This window comes from Phocoena sinus, chromosome 4, assembly GCF_008692025.1.
Source record: "Phocoena sinus isolate mPhoSin1 chromosome 4, mPhoSin1.pri, whole genome shotgun sequence".
In the NCBI taxonomy this organism is placed as follows: domain Eukaryota; kingdom Metazoa; phylum Chordata; class Mammalia; order Artiodactyla; family Phocoenidae; genus Phocoena; species Phocoena sinus.
Genome location: NC_045766.1, coordinates 38,216,928 through 38,236,208, shown reverse-complemented (window position 1 = coordinate 38,236,208; position 19,281 = coordinate 38,216,928). Strand labels below are relative to the sequence as shown.

The 19,281-nt window shown below is 40.0% G+C and overlaps 1 protein-coding gene across 1 annotated transcript in view; it reads right to left on the bottom strand.

The window, feature by feature from the left end:
• The window catches only part of MLF1 (myeloid leukemia factor 1), a 55,931-nt gene that overhangs the window by 29,898 nt on the left and 6,752 nt on the right, over positions 1–19,281 (bottom strand). Inside the window, exon 3 of the mRNA XM_032631167.1 lies at positions 4,992–5,566. Within this exon, the coding sequence (XP_032487058.1) occupies positions 4,992–5,038 (47 nt within the window). The 5' untranslated portion in view covers positions 5,039–5,566. The remainder of the gene's footprint in view (positions 1–4,991; positions 5,567–19,281) is intronic.

The following is a 19,281-nucleotide window of genomic DNA, read 5'->3' as shown; positions in this document are numbered from 1 at the left end:
TGCTGACACAAACCACAATCAAACAGAATGAAATTTAGCACCAAACATATGTTTTCTACTCCGTTATATTTGCCTATCAGAAGCTAGGAAAAATTGTTGCCCCCTCCCCCGACAAAAAAATCTTAACTCCTAGATTGATTCTGGGTCTCTTGGGATAACCTCAACATAAGTGTTTTTTTTTAAGGGCTGGTAATGTTTCACTTCAGAATAAGTTTTTTTTCTTTAAGATTCTCTCAAATATATATATGTTGTGTATATATATATATAAAATATTTATATTATATATACATGTAATATATATTTTTTACCAGAATTACAATTTTATTGGCCTGTACAAGAATATAGATATTTGTGCTTCTAAGTAAAAAAGCAGTACACTATTCTTTATTACACAAGGGTCTTAGATAACTGATACGGCAGTCCCATTCATCAAGGGAAATTCCTTCCTTCCACTATACATGGTAGTGGCATAAGCAGATTGCTATGGGTCTTTGATCACAAAAAAATGTTTCCTAGTCTCAGTAAGGTGTATGGGTCCATAAAGAAAATAGATCAGATGATATATTTTCAACACTAGAAATAATGCATACAACCTTCGTAAGAGAATCTTTTAGGGCATGGACCATGACTTCTACAAATTTATAACAAAGTCCATGGGGCTGGGCATATAGTAGAAAACTAAGAAATACTTGAAGAATGAATTACATTTCCATAGGCAATTTTATTTGCCTACTGTTTAGAAGCACAGTTTAAAATGGTGGTGTGGCAGAAGGCTTTGATATTGTAAGAGATGTAGGAATGACTATGGCTCCTTCCCATCCTGTAGGTACTCCCCTACTTCTATGCGAATGCTTACAAAGTCACTGATAGAACTAAGCATTATGATATGATCAGATGGTACCAAATGGCATTCTTTGACTATGTCATAATCATGTTGTGCTCCTTGGCTCCTAACTCAATGGTTCGTACTTAACGAGCCAAAGAATGCCCCGAACAGTCTAGCTTATTTAATAAGGTGATTTTGTTTTATTTTCTGCCGTGGCAATATTCTCAATCAAGAAAATATCAGTCAATGCCTGTCTTGTATGTGTAATACATTCACTTTCAACTCAGTAAATAGGTCAAAGCAGTGTCCTCTGACTACCTCCAAAGTGCGAAATAAATAAATTTTTATAAATTAAAAATAGAGATTATAGATATGTAAATTTTAGCCCCTGATGAGAGTGAGGAGATAGAAAAAGTAACATCCTAAGAATATATGCAGGGCTTCTCTAACCAAAGACTGGTCATCACAGTATGGTGCCCACATGAAGAGTTTGGGTGGCTTAAAGAAATGCTAACAAGTTACTATGAAAAATAAGGCTGATTTACCTTATTAAAGGCTGCTTAATGTCTAATAGCTGATAAGTAGTAACATAGCTATTCTTTGTAGACTTGCACAATCAGAATTTCATTTCTGTAGCTCAGAAGATTCGAAGTTCATGTTTCTGTACAAAGTAGAAGTTTCTAGATTGTACTAAATATATGTAAACTTTTACATTTAATAATCAATGTTTTTTAGGGTGTAGGATAGATGCCAAAATCATTTTATTCTCAAATTAATTTTTCTGTCCATACTTGCATATTTCTATTCTTAAGAAAATGCAAACGGGAGGAGAAAGTAGTATTCTTGAGAGAAAACTGCATGCCAGGAAGTGCTAGCTTTTAGCCTTTGTGTTTTTAACCAAATTACAAGTATTATTTGTTTAAAAAGGTATATGTGAATGTATACTGTGAGGCAATTTTCACTGAAATAACTTCAGCTCTGAAACATATTGACACCAAAAATGTCCCAAATATATAATAAAACAACAAACTTTAAAATATCACTTTTAAAGTTTCCCTTTAATTTTCTAATGAAACATTTAATATGTGCTATTATAGGAAGGTAACCATTAAAAATGAATATATTTGAATTCAAAACTAGATTTTGTTTTTTACTCAAATCTCTAAAGTGTTTGACAATTTGACACTGTATTTTACTAGTCCTAATTTATTTAATAATTCTAATTTTATATCCAAGAAGTATATACTTTTTGTCTGCCCACTTTTAATTAGTAAATTAGTAGAGTGTGCTTATTATTAATATCTCTGATTCTGAACTAATGAATTATTTAGAAAATGGTAGTATTTAAATTAGAAAGTGCCAACATCGACAATGGCACCTGTTGAATGCAAATACAGATCTTCCTCTACTTGTGATGGGGTTACATCCTGATAAACCCATCATAAGGTGAAAATAACCATAAGTCGAAAATGCATTTAATACATCTAATCTACCAAACATCATAGCTTAGCCTAGTGTACCTTAAATGTGCTCAGAACACTTACGTTAGCCTGCAGTTGGGCAAAACTAACACAAAGCCAACTTTATAATAAAGTATTGAATACCTCGTGTAATTTACTGAATACTGTACTAAAAGTGAAAAACAGAATGGTTGTCAGTGATGGGTTATTCACTCTCGTGATCGTGTGGCTGACAGAGCTGAGGCTCACTGCCCCTGCCACTGCCTACCTCATCACAGTATTGTACCACATGTCGCTAGCCCGGGAAAAGACTGAAATTCAAAATTCAAAGTATGGTTTCTACTGAATGTGTATTGTTTTCTCACCATGGTAAAGTTGAAAACTCTTAAGTGGAACCATCGTAAATTGGGGACCATCTGTAACTACTTTCAGCAATCCAGCAATCAACTAAATACCACATTAACTACAAGACAGAGTAAAAGACGCCAGATTGTCATTAAACAATATCTCTTGAATACTTTCTACATGTCAGACATTAAAATAGCCACTAGTGAACCCAATGACCAGACACATAATGTTAGCAATAGGGATAATATTTATATAAAAGATGGTGGGCATGGAACCCTTCTGTGCTCCTTAAGGTCAGTGGATGATTTAATAAGGAGTCTATCACCTTTATCAATTCCTTATGCTTGACTTGTATTAAGTAGTGGATTCTCATTTTGTTTGGGGTTCGGGTAAAAGGGGTGGGTCAAATGACACATTACTTGAAATAAATATAAACTCACATTCTCTTTCTCCCTTGTCTCCCCTAATTATGTTTATTCTCTATATTGTTAATTGTGGAGCAAAGAAATTATAAGTCAGTTTTATAAAGTTAATTAATTTTATCCCAGATTTCTAGGATATGGCTGCCTACATCTGAAGAAGGCTACAGAAAATGATGACTGAAAAACCTACTGACATTTAACTGATGGTCCTATCCATCCTAAGCCCATGGGAAGAGTGTTCTTTGATGTATGCCTACTACTTGTGGTCTGTTACTATTTCTGACCCTGACTCTTGGGTTCATTGCCTTTGCTCAGAAAGCGTCACCCAAGAGTTTAAATTACACTTTTGCTAGACGTTTTAAAGAAGGTACTAATTATACATTCATGGTTTAGTTTAGTTCATTGCTCTTTTGATATAATCAAAGACAATACAACTCAAAAGTTGTCTGTCATAATCTTCTTAACTGTCGCCCATTGTACTGATGTCACAATTACATAAGAGCCACTTCAACAGCTCAACTAATCTATGGATATATTTAGTCCCTACTCTCAGAGGCTTTTAAAAGAGCAAATCATAATCCAAAATTTGAAATGTGCTAAAATGACACTGGTCATAGGCGTCCCAACTGCTCCTAAAAAGTTAAAACAGCATGATAAATTTGCTAGAGTCCATACACCCCTTAATTATAATGAATAATCTTTAGAATAAAATGTTAATCATTTAACTTTTTCTAAATTTATCATTTCATCTTTCTACTGTTAATTTTCTTTCAGTTATTACTTTTATGTTATTTGGTTTTAATATAGTACTAATACATTTAAGCCAATATATAGTATTTTTCTTTAAAAACAAACAAAAAAATCGATGTAGTAAACTGTTAACATTTTAACTTTTTAAAAAGATGGTCCCCAAGCTGCACAGATAGAGAATTTAAGTGATCAAAATAAATTAGGACAGCAAGTCAAAATTCAAACTGACAAAACACTTGGGTAAAAAAGTAACACAAATCTTCCTGTTTTAGGGCTCACTAGATTGTGTTATTACTTTTATATAATCGACAAAGGAAGAACTAAAGAAAAAACAAGACACAGCAAAACCCAGAAAATTAGATCATAATGAAACAACTAATTTCTGGATGCCTTCATCTTAAGGCATCATATTATTTCACTTGGAACCATTCACTGGGTTGGCACTTGTTTACCTGAGGTGTTCAGTGCACCTCTCTCTGCTTCCCTGTCCTATTTGTACTTTTGACAGAAAGAGGAGTCTCTCTCCAAACAAGGCTAGCTTTGTAACAAAGCAAGTAAAGGAAACAAACAGGGCACTTGGCAATTTCCAACCACTTCCAGGGAAAGACAGCAAAACTCTCCAAGTGCTCTTATAAGCACGTATTATGGAAAATACTTCTTTAAAAAAGAAGTTTCCTTTTTTGAAGACTTATTAAAAATTCCCTGCCCCTCATTTGGAATAGAAGCAGGTGTGGAAAGGGTCCTGTAAGTATAATTCTCTGCATAAGTTCCACCGAGAGGGCAGTTACCGTCGTCTGCAAAGCCTCTGCGGCTGCGAAGACGGGACTCCCAACACCAGAAGCACAGGGGTTGCGGGGCGGGAAGTATCCGAAGTCTGGCCAAGTTGAGAGCAGCCGGCACACGGGTTTGTTGGGCGGGGAATCCCCCCACCTCACGCCCGGCAAATTTCTCTCCCCTCCTTCTCACGTCCCGAAATCCTCCTCTCCTCTCCCTCACACGCCCCTAAATCTTCTCCGTTCCCTCTTACGCCCCCCAAGTCTTCCTCTCCCTCAAGCTGCCTCCTGGAGTCACTCGGATTCCCTCTCGCCCTCTTGAGTTTTAACTGACTCTTTTCCCTTAAGATAGCTCCGTTCAAGATCCCCGAGTTCCCGCGCGACCGCCGGCTCCCGGCCCGCCGACACTCACGAAAAGAAGGGATCATCCTCAAAGCTGCTGCTCAGCATCCCGAACATCCTGGCTCTGTCTCGGGCGGCGGCGTTTGCGGACAGATTGGAAAACGATGTAACGCCGCGGCCGCGACCCGAGCCAGCCGGTCCAGCACTGTCGACGCTTGTCTCCCAGTCGCTAAGGCAGAGCCCGTCGGGAAAGGCGGTGCTTGACGCGGAGCTGCTTTCCCATTGGACGCTGGTCCCATAACGTCACCAAGATGAGGCGGGGAAACAATGTGCCACTGCCATGGCAACCGCCGTCAACACAGGAGACTGGAAGTCTGGCCACGCGCCAGCCAGGCAACCCATCGTGAAGCCTGGGGTAGCACAAGATAGCTTGTTCTCTGGGCTGCAGGAACACAGAAATCAGTCTACCCCCTGTGTGACCTTGGGCAAATCCCCCTCGACCTCGAACCCCAAGTCTCTTTTCGGGAAAATGGAGATGGGTCAAGATTTAGGCCAAATGGCGTCCAAAGACCCATTCACCGGCCACATTTTGTGATCCACAGCAGAGTCCTATATCCGAAATGCTCTGTGGTGGTTGGTCGGACACTGTGAACAAATAATAAGAAAAGATATGCAAAAAGATTTTGAGTACAGTTAGTAAATAGTGTACCCAGTACTTGAGGGAAATGGGATGAGGCCTATCAGATTTCAACAAACAATCTTTGCCTTTTGTGAGCCTGAACTGAAAGTGGTGTTTCCCAAAGTGGGAAATGCTTAAGTTTTACGTAGACATGTTACTTAAAAATAAGATGAGAATCTTGCTCTCTTCCATCCTCTTTCCAGTCCCTATTTCAAGAAGCAAGTCTCACTTTGATGCTGGTATGTCTTTAACACCTTCTCCAGCATTCCTTAACAGAGTAGGACTCAGGCACAAGGCCTGCAGCAAGCAGCCATAGCCAACTAAAATTCCATTACTGTATATTTTTGTTTTAATTGTATTTATATCTGAGCCTTCTGTTTATGGCAAGTGAAACTGGTTTTAAATTTAAAGCAGTAACTAGTCTTTAAACACTAAGTGAAAAAGTGAGCTAATTTAAGGAAACAGTACAGGTGGGATTTGGATATGTTGGGGGGGAGGGGGGAGGGCATCATGACAGTGGTTCTCATACTATTGAGCTTTGGAAAACACTGTCCTGAGAACTTGCAGGAGCCTAGAGAAAGGTGGAGAAGAAGAAAGAAAGAACATTAAAGAAAGAGAAGAACAATTGAGTCTAAGAAGAGAGAAAATGCACCTTGCACGTCCATCCTTAATTAAGTGGGCTCCCCAGCCTCTCTAGAGGGCTGTCATGTGGAGACAGAGTGTTATCCATGGCTCCACAGGGCCTCCTGGGATTGGGCCAGAGAAGTGGCACTCTGCCAGAGTGAAGAAGCGTGCAGGGCCTGATTTGGAGGTGGCAGGAGTACTCAGGGTTATTTTGGGAGCCAGAAATTTAATCCTTTGGACCTTTTACCTCCCCACCTTTAGCCAAGTTCTCTGGCAGCCCCCCTTTCCCGATACTGGTGACATGAGGTTGGGCAGCCTTCACAGCCCAAGTTGAGATAGTATAGCCCTTCTGGGGAAGAGGATATTTTCTTCCCCAGCCTCAGAATGAAGTTCAGAGAGCATATACATATTAGGGATCTTCTTGATTAGTTTCAAGGCAAAAAAAAAAAAAAGTTTTAGAAGACCTGAAATTATTTTCTCTTTAAAATAATACAAACCAAGATGTTAAGGAGGCCACGCTTTAAAAACACAAAAAACTTAAATGAAATGGGGTAAGTTATTGGTGATAAATGATAGGATTAAAATAGTTCTGGATTAAGGTCAAATAAAGCAACTTGTGAGAAGTCTTCCCCTCTTGTTCCCATTGGGATTTTTCTTAGAATTGCACTGTTAAAACATGAAAACTTTAGTCCAGGCACAGGTTAGTCAGGGAGTTACCTGGAGCTTCTAAAAACAGTTTGGGCCTAATGGCCAATGCTTAAAAAATAGTAGAGGAAAAAGGACAGTTGAAGCTAAAGAGACCTCATCAGTTTCAGATCAGATAGGTAAAGAGGGAGGAGGTGAAAGACGAGGTGGGTGGGCAGAGGATGAATACCAGAGGAGGGGAGAATAGAGATGCAGAGCAGGACTAAGGGGAGAAGGTCCTGGACTTGGCTGTAGATAGAAAAACAATAGCTCATATTTACTGAATGTGTGCCAGGCACTGTGATAGGCACTTCATGTGTATTAACTCATTAAATCCTCACAAGAGTTTTATGGAGTAGCAATGGTTTTTTATCTCCGTTTATAGGTAATGCAACCAAGACACAGAGAGGCTAAGAAAATTGCCAAAGTTCACACAGCCAGTAATTGAACCATGTAGGGTACCTGGAGTTTTCCCTGGTGGGGGCTACTTACACCAATGTGGGTGGTGGCCACACTTAAAGATCCAGGATGAAAGCAAGTTATTATTTCTCAAAATTATGCTGACAAACTAAAAAATGGACCTAAATTAAACAGTATAAAATTCAGTGGGAATATATTAAAATCAATTCAATTCAATTGTACAAATATCTACTGAGTGCCTACCTTCTGTCAGTGATTGATCTAGACACTGAGTTGTTGGTGAATAAAACAGACAAAAATCCCTGTCCTCCTGGAGTGTATATTCTTGTGAGGGCAGAATGAAAATAAATAACATAGAAAGTAGTATGTTAAAAGGTGATAAGTGTTAGGGGAAAAAACCAAGCAGGGTAAGGGGGATGGAGGTGTGTAGTTATAAACAGGGAATTCTGTGTAGGCCTCATCGTGAAGGTGAATTTGAGCAGGCTCACTGGAAGGAAGTGGACATGTATTGGAAGAGCATTCCAGGCCAGTGCAAAGGCCCTGAGGTAGCATGTGCCTGGTGTATATAATGCACAGTCTATTCATAGGTCCTGAAACTTACCTTCAGAGGAATGAGGTAAGTCAAATAAAGTGAAAATTACCTATTAGGATAATAGCTCCTGTTTGTACTTCTTATGTTCCAGGCATTGTATTAAGTGCTTTGTATACATTTTCTCATTTAATCCTTACAACAACTCTGTATACTAAGACAGAGGTCCCCAACCCCTGGGCCGTGGACCGGTACTAGTCCGTGGCCTGTTAGGAACCGGGCCACACAGCAGGAGGTGAGCGGCGGGTGAGCAAGCGAAGCTTCATCTGCTGCTCCCCATCGCTCCCATTGCTCGCATTACCGCCTGAACTATTCCCCACCCTCCATCCCTGGAAAAATTGTCTTCCACAAAACCAGTCCCTGGTGCCAAAAAGGTTGAGGACTGCTGTACTAAGATGTTTATCTCCATATTACATATGGAAAACCTGAGACACAGAGAAATTTGGTGATTATCCAGTCAATTCAAATCCAAATTAGCCCTATTCCAAAGCTAGTATTCTTGCCACCACCCTACTTTATCTCCCTATAAAAAATTAATCATTTACTGAGTATCTCTAAGTACTAGACCCTTTTACATATATAATCTCTAGAGAAGCAAGAATAACTACAATTCTGCAGCCTGTGGAACGAAAACCACATTCACAGAAAGATAGACAAAATGGAAAGGCAAGGACTATGTACCAGATGAAGGAACAAGATAAAACCCCAGAAAAACAACTAAATGAAGTGGACATAGGCAACTTTCCAGAAAAAGAATTCAGAATAATGATAGTGAAAATGATCCAGGACCTCGGAAAAAGAATGTAGGCAAAGATCCAGAAGATGCAAGAAATGTTTAACAAAGACCTAGAAGAATTAAAGAACCAACAGAAGAATTAAAGAACAAACAAACAGAGATGAACAATATAATAACTGAAGTGAAAAATACACTAGGAGGAATCAATAGCAGAATAACTGAGGCAGAAGAACGGATAAGTGACCTGGAAGACAGAATGGTGGAATTCACTGCTGCAGAACAGAATAAAGAAAAAAGAATGAAAAGAAATGAAGACAGCCTAAGAGACCTCTGGGACAACATTAAATGCAACAACATTTGCATTATAGGGGTCCCAGAAGGAGAAGAGAGAGAGAAAGGACCCGAGAAAATATTTGAAGAGATTATAGTCGAAAACTTCCCTAAAATGGGAAAGGAAATAGCCACCCAAGTCCAGGAAGCGCAGAGAGTCCCAGGCAGGATAAACCCAAGGAGAAACACGCCAAGACACATAGTAATCTCTAACCACACTACAACTTAGGTTTCACTTGGAAAGTCACTGACCAAGTTGAGAGAATACAAAGAAGAGCATGAAACCCACGACAACGCTACAACTCTATTAAAAATACCAAGAGTTTGAAATGTCAGTGTGCCCTCTTTTCTTTCATCTATTAATTCATCAACTATTTATTAAAAAATAGCTATATCCCGAGCACTATTCTAGGCATTGAGGATTCACAACTCCCTGGCCTCTTGGATCTTACATTCTAGCAGACGGCTCTTTTACCAGCTAATTCGGCAAGTATTATTGTTACAGCACTTCAGAATTTTCAAAATGCTTTTGAAGACATTATCTCAAGTGTGCAAGAAGAAGTAAACAGGTTCTTGAGTGCTGGACTTTCAGACTTAATTCTAGCTCTGCAGAGCCATGGGTGTTAGGCCATGATAAATATCTTTACTCCAGTTAATTTCAATGTGTCTAGGGTTTCACCGTCTTAATCCGTTTGTCTTAAACTGTGCACAGAGATGCTGCAGGAGAGTTACAGCAAATTCACAGGGGGTGCCATGCGACATTTAAAAATTTGAAGGAGGACTTCCCTGGTGGTCCAGTGGTTAAGAATCTGCCTGCCAATGCAGGGGACACGGGTCCAATCCCTGGTACGGGAAGATCCCACATGCCGTGGAGCAACTAAACCCGTGCACCACAACTACTGAGCCCTCACTCTAGAGTCCGCGAGCTGCAACTACTGAGCCCATGTGCCTCAACTACTGAACCCCACACGCCTAGAGCCCATGCTCCACAACGAGAGAAGCCTCCGCAAATGAGAAGCCAGTGCACCACAATGAAGAGTAACCCCTGCTCACCACGACTAGAGAAAGCCCGCATGCAGCAATGAAGACCCAGAGTAGCCAAAAAAAAAAAAAAATTTAATTAAAAAATTTCAAAGGAAACAAAAACTTGACATCTGTCAGATGTTGTGAATCTACTGGCTTGAGATAGTTCACATATTTCAATACTGTGCTACATTCCTTAAGGTGATGCCATAGCTTTGGAAAGCTAGGTTTTTAGAAATTACCATGATGACAAGGAAGTACCTTGTGAAAATCAATGTGGAAAAGGAAATGTCGATGGCAAAGCTCAATCTGTTCCCAAAGTTAAGCCATGCTAGAGTGGCACACATCTGTCAGTGTGATTATTTAAGAATGATATAAAATTTTTTTTTCTTTCAATGTATGTAATTTTTAAGGTTACTGAGTTTCTAGGACATACATATTTAGGTTGTTTGGACTTAAGTTGTTGGTAATAAACAGAACCAACTACTGAGTATTTCTTCAGACCTAGGGGGCACAGTGGATACGTTACTGAGGCACTAAGGGCTCATGACTTGAGATCATTTGGGGACATCTGTCTTAACCCCATGATCTTTCTTTCTTTCAAATTTTTAAAAATTAAAAGTTGTATCACAAATCCAATTTTTCTAAAAGGTATGATTCATTTTCTTTTTAGTGTTTATTCTCTTTTCAACTAGCCATCTTACCAGCCCTCTTACAAGTTTGCTTTATATTTTTATGAAAGATGGGGAATCATACATAGTGATAAAAGACATATAATAAAACATAGGTCCAAGGTGTTCAAACTCCCTGTTGGGGCCACCTCTGGTCCCTACAGCATCATTGTTCAAATTAGGAACAGTTGCCTCCCTCTCAAGATACTTCCATTAAATGGGACAGTTGTTTAGTAAATTTATAAATCTACAATGTGTACGGTATGACTGGTGCCCCCTTAGGTGTTGCACACTTGATCACGGTAGCCCCCTCCCAAGCACGAATTCTTTCTACTTGTCAGAAGTTAATGTACCCAGCTCATCCACAAATTCATGAGCAAGAAATGTAATTTTATTTTCCTGTAGCTGAACTTGATTTATATTCTGTGTTCCCATTCTATTGGGGGTGACCCTTCCTTCTCTCCCAGGGAGACAATGCCAAGGTGGAGTTAGCTGCCAACTGTGCTGCATCCCTGAAGGCATCTTTCTTCCACTCGCTGGGTGGAGTCAGGACACTAAGCGTCTCACAATGTGTGGCACAGTCTGGCACAATGAAGAACCGTCTTGTCCTAAATGTTAATAGCATTCTTCTCCCTTGAGAATCATACTCTCTAAAGCAAGTTTTTCCTCCAGTGAAGTAAACCTTCAAAGCAAATTTGACTTCACAGAGAAAAAGTTTCAACGCTAAGTCCTCCTTTTTGGTGCCCGCTGCTGAGGTGAGAGCCAGGAGTTGTGTTCACAGCACGCCACGCATAAGCAGCACACTTTTCCAGTGGTGTTTACGTTTATAGCTCATTTTCTCTGTGGACACGTTATCTTGCACGAATTGTAATTGTCATATTTTATTTAGAAAAACATTGAGAAAATGTCACCTTTGAGGTATTGGTAACAAGAGACCTGCCTCTGCTGAAAGGTGCTTTAGGCAGCCCCCTGGGGGCAGAATCCCAGGCTTTAGTCCCTGGGCTGGGGTCCTAATGTTCAGGTGGCAAAAAGGAAGTTTGTAGGAGAGACGCAGAGGAATGTTCTGTCCTAGTGATGGAAGGCCAGAGAGGACAGAAAAACACTGGGGAGGGAGTGAAGGCTCACTGTAGGGTCGGGGCTCAACCATGGATTATACTGTTGTTAAATATGGGCAAAATTTTGGCCTTGCCCACATTTCTTAGATGTAAATCTTTGAGACTTTGATATTTTGAAGCACGTGCCATGTTCTTTTTAAAGTATAGTCTTAGCTAAGGGCTCACTTCCATTTACTAACAGTTTCCACCTAAAAATTGTCTACCAAAAGTTTTACAAATTTTATGCTAATTCTCTCAGTAACCCTGTGAGGGAGGCACCATCTCCATTCTGCAGAAGAGAACACAGATTCAGGGAGGTGGAGTGATTTGCCAAGGTCCTCTAGCTGGAGACTGGTAGAAGAGGGATTCTGATCCAGATGGGGCCACTTCAAGGACATTTTCTTCTCACTACACCCCTAGGTAGTTCTCATAACGGAAAAGAACCTGATGGAGTGAAACGGCATATATGTGAAGCTGCCAAGATTGTCCAAACTTTGGCATAGCTTGTTTGGTTTAAGTACATCAAAACTTTGGCCTGTGTTTTGAATTTTCTTTAAAAGCAAACAGTAGCAAAAATGTTATTTAATGAATAAAATGAAGGCTATTACTCCAAAGACAAGGAATCTGAATGACAATGTCAAGTAGAAATATGTTATACTAATTTTTTTTTTAAGTGACAAACTTTCCACAGAGACCATAACAGAGCCATGTGTAGTTATGGAAATCCACACCTAAAGACTAATAAGTTTTTTAACTTACTTTTTAATTGAGGTGTAATTTAAATATGGTAACGTCCACTAATTGTAAATGTACAGCTCAATAAAATTTTACATATGAATAAACCTATGTAGACACCACCCAGCTGAAGATACAAAGCATTTCAAATACCCCAGAAAATTCCCTAGTGGTCCCTCCCAGATCATCTCTCTCAAAAGTAACTAATATTCTGAGATTTGCTTAACATTATGTTTGCAAAATTCACTCATATTATTGCATGTAGCAGTAGTTTATTATTTTTCATTGCTGTGTAATATTTTATTGTATGAATTTACCACAAGTAATTTACCCATCTACTGTTGATAGATTTTTGGATTGTTCCTTTCTTTTTCTTTTTCTTTTTTTTTTTTTTTGGCATTTGACTAGAGCTGCTATGACCATTCTTGTACATGACTTAATTTTTCTTTTTTTTTGGCTGTGCCATACAGCTTATAGGATCTTAGTTCCCTGACCAGGGATTGAACCCGGGCCCGGCAGTGAAAGTGCCGAATCCTAACCACTGGACTGCCAGGGAATTCCCATGACTTAATTTTTAAAATCAATTTAACATTCAGCTGTTTTTTCATCTTTATTTTCACTGAAATTCGGAAAGCTTTCTACAGACAATAATTTCATAAGGAGGATTTTTCTATTGAGTCAACTCTTTGATGTTTGCAACTGTCTATATTTCTTTTGTGTCTAAAATAGAAGGAACACTTTGTCGCGTCTTTACAAAACTGAAAAAGTTTAGTATCACGAAGCCTAAAACAAGTTGAATAGTAGGTAGCATTCTTTAAGAAACACCGTTGAGGTCATCTGTTCTCAGGAACTGTTTAATGTGACTGTCTAAAGCATTATTTTAAAAGTTATTTTTAAACCTTTGATAAGATTTGGAGAGAATTCAAGCTGTGGGTGGATGTCCCACTGTGAAGGCAATCATATGAGAAGGCTGTCCAGGGCTTGAGGGAATTATTTTGGAAAACTTTAAGAACTTGAATGCCTTCATCCTGGTCATATGCTTCGATGCTTTTACTATTTGAAGTGTTAAAAAATTTGCTTCCATCTTGGAAGAGTTGTTTTTAATTTCAAGGCCATGCAAGTTCTAATGCTATCTGGGGTACATACTTGGGCATAACAAGATAAAGGGGTGACAGGGAGTTAATCATAAGTAGCTCCAAGCTATACCTGGTTTCTTCCTAATTCATTTATCACCCTCAGACATGGAATCTCCCTTGGGATACAGCCTCCAGCAGGGCTCATACTATGGAATGGCACTGGAGCCTGTTGGGAGAAACTGAGGTGGGCCAGCCCTGGGGTTGCTGGTGGGAGGAGAATGCTGTGGTCTGCTGCATGTTCTTAATGATAAAAGCTAAAACCTACTATGTGCTAGGCACTTTAATTCACAACAGTTCCATTACTCCTTTATAGAAGTAAGTAAACAGGCTTTAGAGAGTTAATATGTGTAAGAGCATATTGCTAGGAAGTAGTAGAGTTGGGACTGGGAGCCAGGTTGTCTGGCTGTAGAATCTGGGCTCTTGATCGATGCACTGGTATAACCCCTGCTGCCTTGCTGTCTAGCACACAGGAGACTAGCTGTCTCCTTTATCTCCAACTGAGGAAGGGGCTTTGCCTGGAGCCACAGTCAAAAACACAAACATCAATAAGGACCAGGTAAGTAACGAAAGTGAGAGAAGTGGAATAGGTAAGATGATAAGGAGAATAAGAACAAACATTTATTGTTTCCACTGTGTGCCAGGCACCACTCTAAGTGTTTTACATGTTTTAACTCTCTTAATCCCAAAAACAATCTAATGAGATAGACACTATTATTACACCCATTTTACATGAGAGGAAGCTAATGGTCAGAGAAGAGCACTCATGTGTTCAAGGTCACACATCCAGGAGAACCCTGGGAGTCTGGCTGGGAACCCACACTCTTATCCCTGTGCTGTATGGCCATGGGTGCCTGGAAGGGCGTGACAGTGGGCACTGGAGGGGGCTTGTCTCCAGCAAAGCGGGGAACTGCTACTCAGCTCCAGATGACTGCCCTGCAGAAATTCATGCCCACTGGTAGTATGGAACTTCACATGAAATCTTCCAATTTTCTAAAGTTAGCAATTAATTAAGAACAAGATACCCTAGCAGGCCAAACAAAACAAGGCTGTGGGCTGAATCTGGCCCGCAGGATTTGAGTCTGTGATCTAGTTACTGTGAGCTTGAGTTGTCACGGTAGGAAAGGATACTTGAGTCCAGTAGCATCCACGTACTGCCTTCTGAGCATAGCTCAAAGCTGCGCTGACAGCAAGGCCTGTGTTGTGAGAGCTGAGAAGTGCCCCGACTCCCAGCTGAAGGCCTTCGTGAGTGGATGCCAGTTGCCACATCACTGGCTGTCCATATCTTAAAATACTGGCACCATAAAGCAGTAGTTTCATTTCTGCAGGATATTTAGATTACAAACTAATGTTTTTCATCTGGTGTGCAAACATTTAGCACAAGTTTATCAGTTTGGGGTATTACATTACCTTTCTAATTCTGTTGTCTTAAAGTAGACCTGAGATAATCTTGCCTGTGCCCTAAAATGCTTGCATCCCAGTTTTGTAAGTTGAAGTACTTGTGGTTTTTGACTCTAGCTCTAGGTTAGGCCCTCCCTCAGTTGGAGGTAAATGAAACAGCTAGTCTCCTCTGTGCCAGAGAGTGGGTCAGCGGTCCCTGTAGAGCTTTGGGAAAAATCAGACTTTCATAGCGTATGCAATAAAGTATCAAAAGCCCATTTATCCATATAAAAGCAATCTGTTAAACTAAATGTGATTGGATGCTTCCAAGAGCTTTTTCCCCCTTAATATTTGTTACTTGTTTACTTGCTACTTGTTTTGTCACTAGCCAGAAGGTATAGGAGAGCTATATATTTTAAACAAAAAGCTTACTAGGCAACATTTTTGGAATTTTATTTCTTTTACTTAATGTTTCTCCCTTCGAATCCTTATTTCCATACTGGGCATGTACTCCGGGTTCTTAGAAAGAAAAATGTTTAAGGGTTGTATTAGTTTCTTGGAGCTGTCATAACAGAGTATCTGGGTGGGTGGCTTAAACAACAGCAATTTACTCTCTCACAGTTCTGGAGGTTAGAAGTCAAGCTGTCGGCAGGGCCGTGCTGGCTCTGAAGTCTCTGGGGAAGAATTCTTTCCTTGCTCACTCCTTGGCTTGTCCCCATATCTCTCCAGTCTCTGCCCCCATCATCAAGAGGCCTGCTCCCCTGTGTGTTTCTGAATCCAAATTTCCCTCTCCTTATAAGGTCGCCAGTCACTGGATTTAGGGCCCGCCCTAATCCAGTATGACCTCATCTTAACTTGATTACATCTGCAAGGACCCTATCTCCAAATAAGGTCATATTCACAGGTTGCAGGTGGACATGAATTTTGGGGGGATGCTATTCAACCCAGTGCATGCATCCATTAGTAACTTGTACAGAAATAATCAGAATAGGCAGGGAACATATTTTTCAGAACTAATCATCATATAAAACTTGGAATATAAGCCAACAATCAGCTGGCAAGCTTGAAAGTTATATAATTTTACAGAACTTTACAGCATGTGTTTAGGATATTAACCTCATTCCAACTTCTTCCTGCCTTTTCTACTCTCATTCTCTCCCTGGCCCTATTTTTTTCACTGACTTGTTAGGATTTCTCTTTTATCTGCTCATAGTCTTTGAATTATTATAAAATACCTGATGCTTCTCTGGAACAAGGAATGGAAGGAATAAATAAATAAATAAATAAAATAATGAAATAACCACCATCAATTTAATGGTAGTGTTGAGATATTGGCCTCCATTTGAGAACAAACTCATTATGAGAAGCTTTCTAACATGAGAAAATGCCAGTGTAGATCTCAGAGTGATGTCTCTAATTGCCTAGACCTTTTTACATTAGGTATCTGCATGAGTTATAACTCTTTTGTGAAGATAAAAAGGCTGCTGCAAGAAATAGCCCCAGTGCTGTAAGGGCTGTCAGACAGGAGGGCATCTCAAATGAGATTAATGATGTCTGCCTTAATATAAGAAGATTTAGCATAACCAAGATTATGGATTCTGCAGAAACCTGCCAGCACTCATTTATCTGGAATAAATACTATTTTTAATTAAAGTCCTAAGGTAGGTTATTCCTGAACTAATGAGATCTATAGCGATTACCTTTGCAAATTAATTTTCTTTCTTAATTCTCAGTCATTTTGATGATATGGCTTATTCAGTCTTACTCATGGCAGTCAGCTTGTAGGACAAGCCGATTTCTAGCTAAAGGCACTAAATAACCCAGTATTTGTTTTTACATGGTACTCTCATTTTCTAATTATATTTATCATTTAACCCAAATACTCTTATAGATCTGTCTGTCCAACTGAGCTTTATGAAATGAGATCATTCACAAGAGCATAAAGCTTCAATCCAAGTGAAATGGTAGGGAATATAAAATCAGAAAATTACAGCACTGCTATTCTTAACTATTTGTTTAATTGATCCTGGTTCTTTGCTAGGCACTGTACTTTTTGAGTGTTGGACACACATCAGCTCTAATCCACATACAAACTCTGCAAGATAGGAATTACTATTCCTGTTTACTAGATCGTGGAACAGAAGCTTAGGGGGTTTAGGCTTAGGTTTAACTCTATAGCTCATTTCATACCACCATGCCATGCAGTCTCTGCTAACAGTGGCAATCACCCAGCTTTCAGCAGACCTCCAGATAAACATCAGTGTTTATCAGTATGTGGTTCAACCAGGTTTTCAGTGACTCAATAGGGTTGGTTACTCTTGCGGTGTTAACAAACCACCTCAAAACTTTGTGGTATGGAGGTGCCATTTTAACACATTCATAGATGCTGTGGGTAAGGAATTTAGACTGGGAAACGAAGACGGCTTATCTGAAGGGCCTCAGCTAGGGGGACTGTGGCTGCAGGAGTCTGCACTCACATGCTGGTTGTTGGCTGGAACCTCAGCTGGAACTGTCAGCCAGGACATCAACATGCAGACTCTCCATATTGCCTGGGTTTTCTCACAACACGGCAGCCCTTGAGTAACTGGCATCTTGTATGACAGCTCAGGGTTCTGGGGTGAGTATCCCAAGAGAATTAGGCATAAGCCTTTCCTGAACTAGTCTTGGAAGTTATGCTGTGTCACTTCTGGTGTGTTCTGTTGGTTAAAAGCAAGTCACCAAGATTGACCCAGATTCAAGGAAGGGGATATAGACCCCTCCCCGCCCCCTCAATGGGAGAAGTGTCAAAGAATTTGCAGACATGTTTTAAAGCCATCACAGTGGGTAATAAATACTTAACTACATATTGTTACCTGTGGCTTACATGTTAGAGTTGAGGTTCTCATCTATCTCCCTGCCCCTTCCGGACGGCTCACCTGGTTGCCAGAAATATAAGCAAAGGCACGCTCCAGGCAAATGCACCTCTATTACTAGTTGGGACTCCTGCCCCTACTTTCTAGCTGATCTACAACTTTGATATATTGGCTGGGGAAGAGTTGAAGCACTGGGAGCCTCCTTTTCAACCTTTCTTCCTAAGACAGAGAGAATCAGACCATGCCTCTCGTTTACCTTAGATGGTTCTGCTTGGCTTTTTGGGAGTGAGAGCAGGCTGAAAAAATTCATATTTATTGCTTCACTCACATGAGATCACACACCTGGTTAATTCAATTTTTTAGTAAGTTAAAATATTTGTTGACAGGAAGATCCTGCTAGTGGAGACAGAAATCATTGATCAAAGTTTGGCTGGTAAAATGTAGAATGAGAATTGAATTGATCATTTTCCACGTGCTTACAATATAAGATGAATGAAAGGTTCTTTTTTTCCCTTCAAGGAGAAAAAGTTGAATAGACATGGAAACTACTTACATGGAAAAGGAGGTGATTAGGCACATGAGTTAAACGGATGATTTGGTGCCTCCTTTCCCCTGGGCCCTCACCTCAAGACATCATACCATTTTGACACGGAGTCAAGCTGAAACATTCATGCCAGACCTCTCTAAATGGGATACATTCAGGCCCCGAGAACTACTCTTAGCCGATGAGTACTGGCCTGGGATAAAGAACTGAGGAGCAATGGTGATTAGGAATTCTCAGGGTTGAAATGCCACTCACTCACTTCATGTTTGAAATGTTTGTACATAAAGCTACTGCTGTCACAGCTTACTGTAACTGCATGAAAAGGATGCTTGTCAAGCGGCCTTTGGAGAGCTGGAAACGGGAGTATGCCACCCAGCAGCATTTGATGGAACTATTTTCTGAATTAGCAAAAATTTGAATGGGCAGATGTGCTGTGTAGCCAGGTTTCTTTAGGATCTTCTATATTTTTAAAGGAAACAGTAAGATTCATAATTATCAGGCTATTTTCTGCTCTGACAAGCTGAAATACATTTCCTAATCTCTCTTGCAACAGGAGAGTAGTCAGGTGACTAAGATCTAAGGGATGACATACAAACTTCCAAGTTTCCTTTAATTTTAACTTCTGAGTCTTCTTAAGAGGAAAGGAGTAAGTACATCCTTCACACTGCCCGGAATGTGGGCAGTGGGATGTGAGTACGATGGCTAGAGCCGGACTGAATCACATGGTGGAAGCCACCTACCTAATGAGGATGTTAGAGCAAGAGCCAGGGTTCCTCACATGTGAAGCCACCATACCTGCCTTTAAATGTCTTTCATTTGAGAGAGAAATAAACGTTTTTCTTACTTAAGCCACTGTTTGTTGTTAC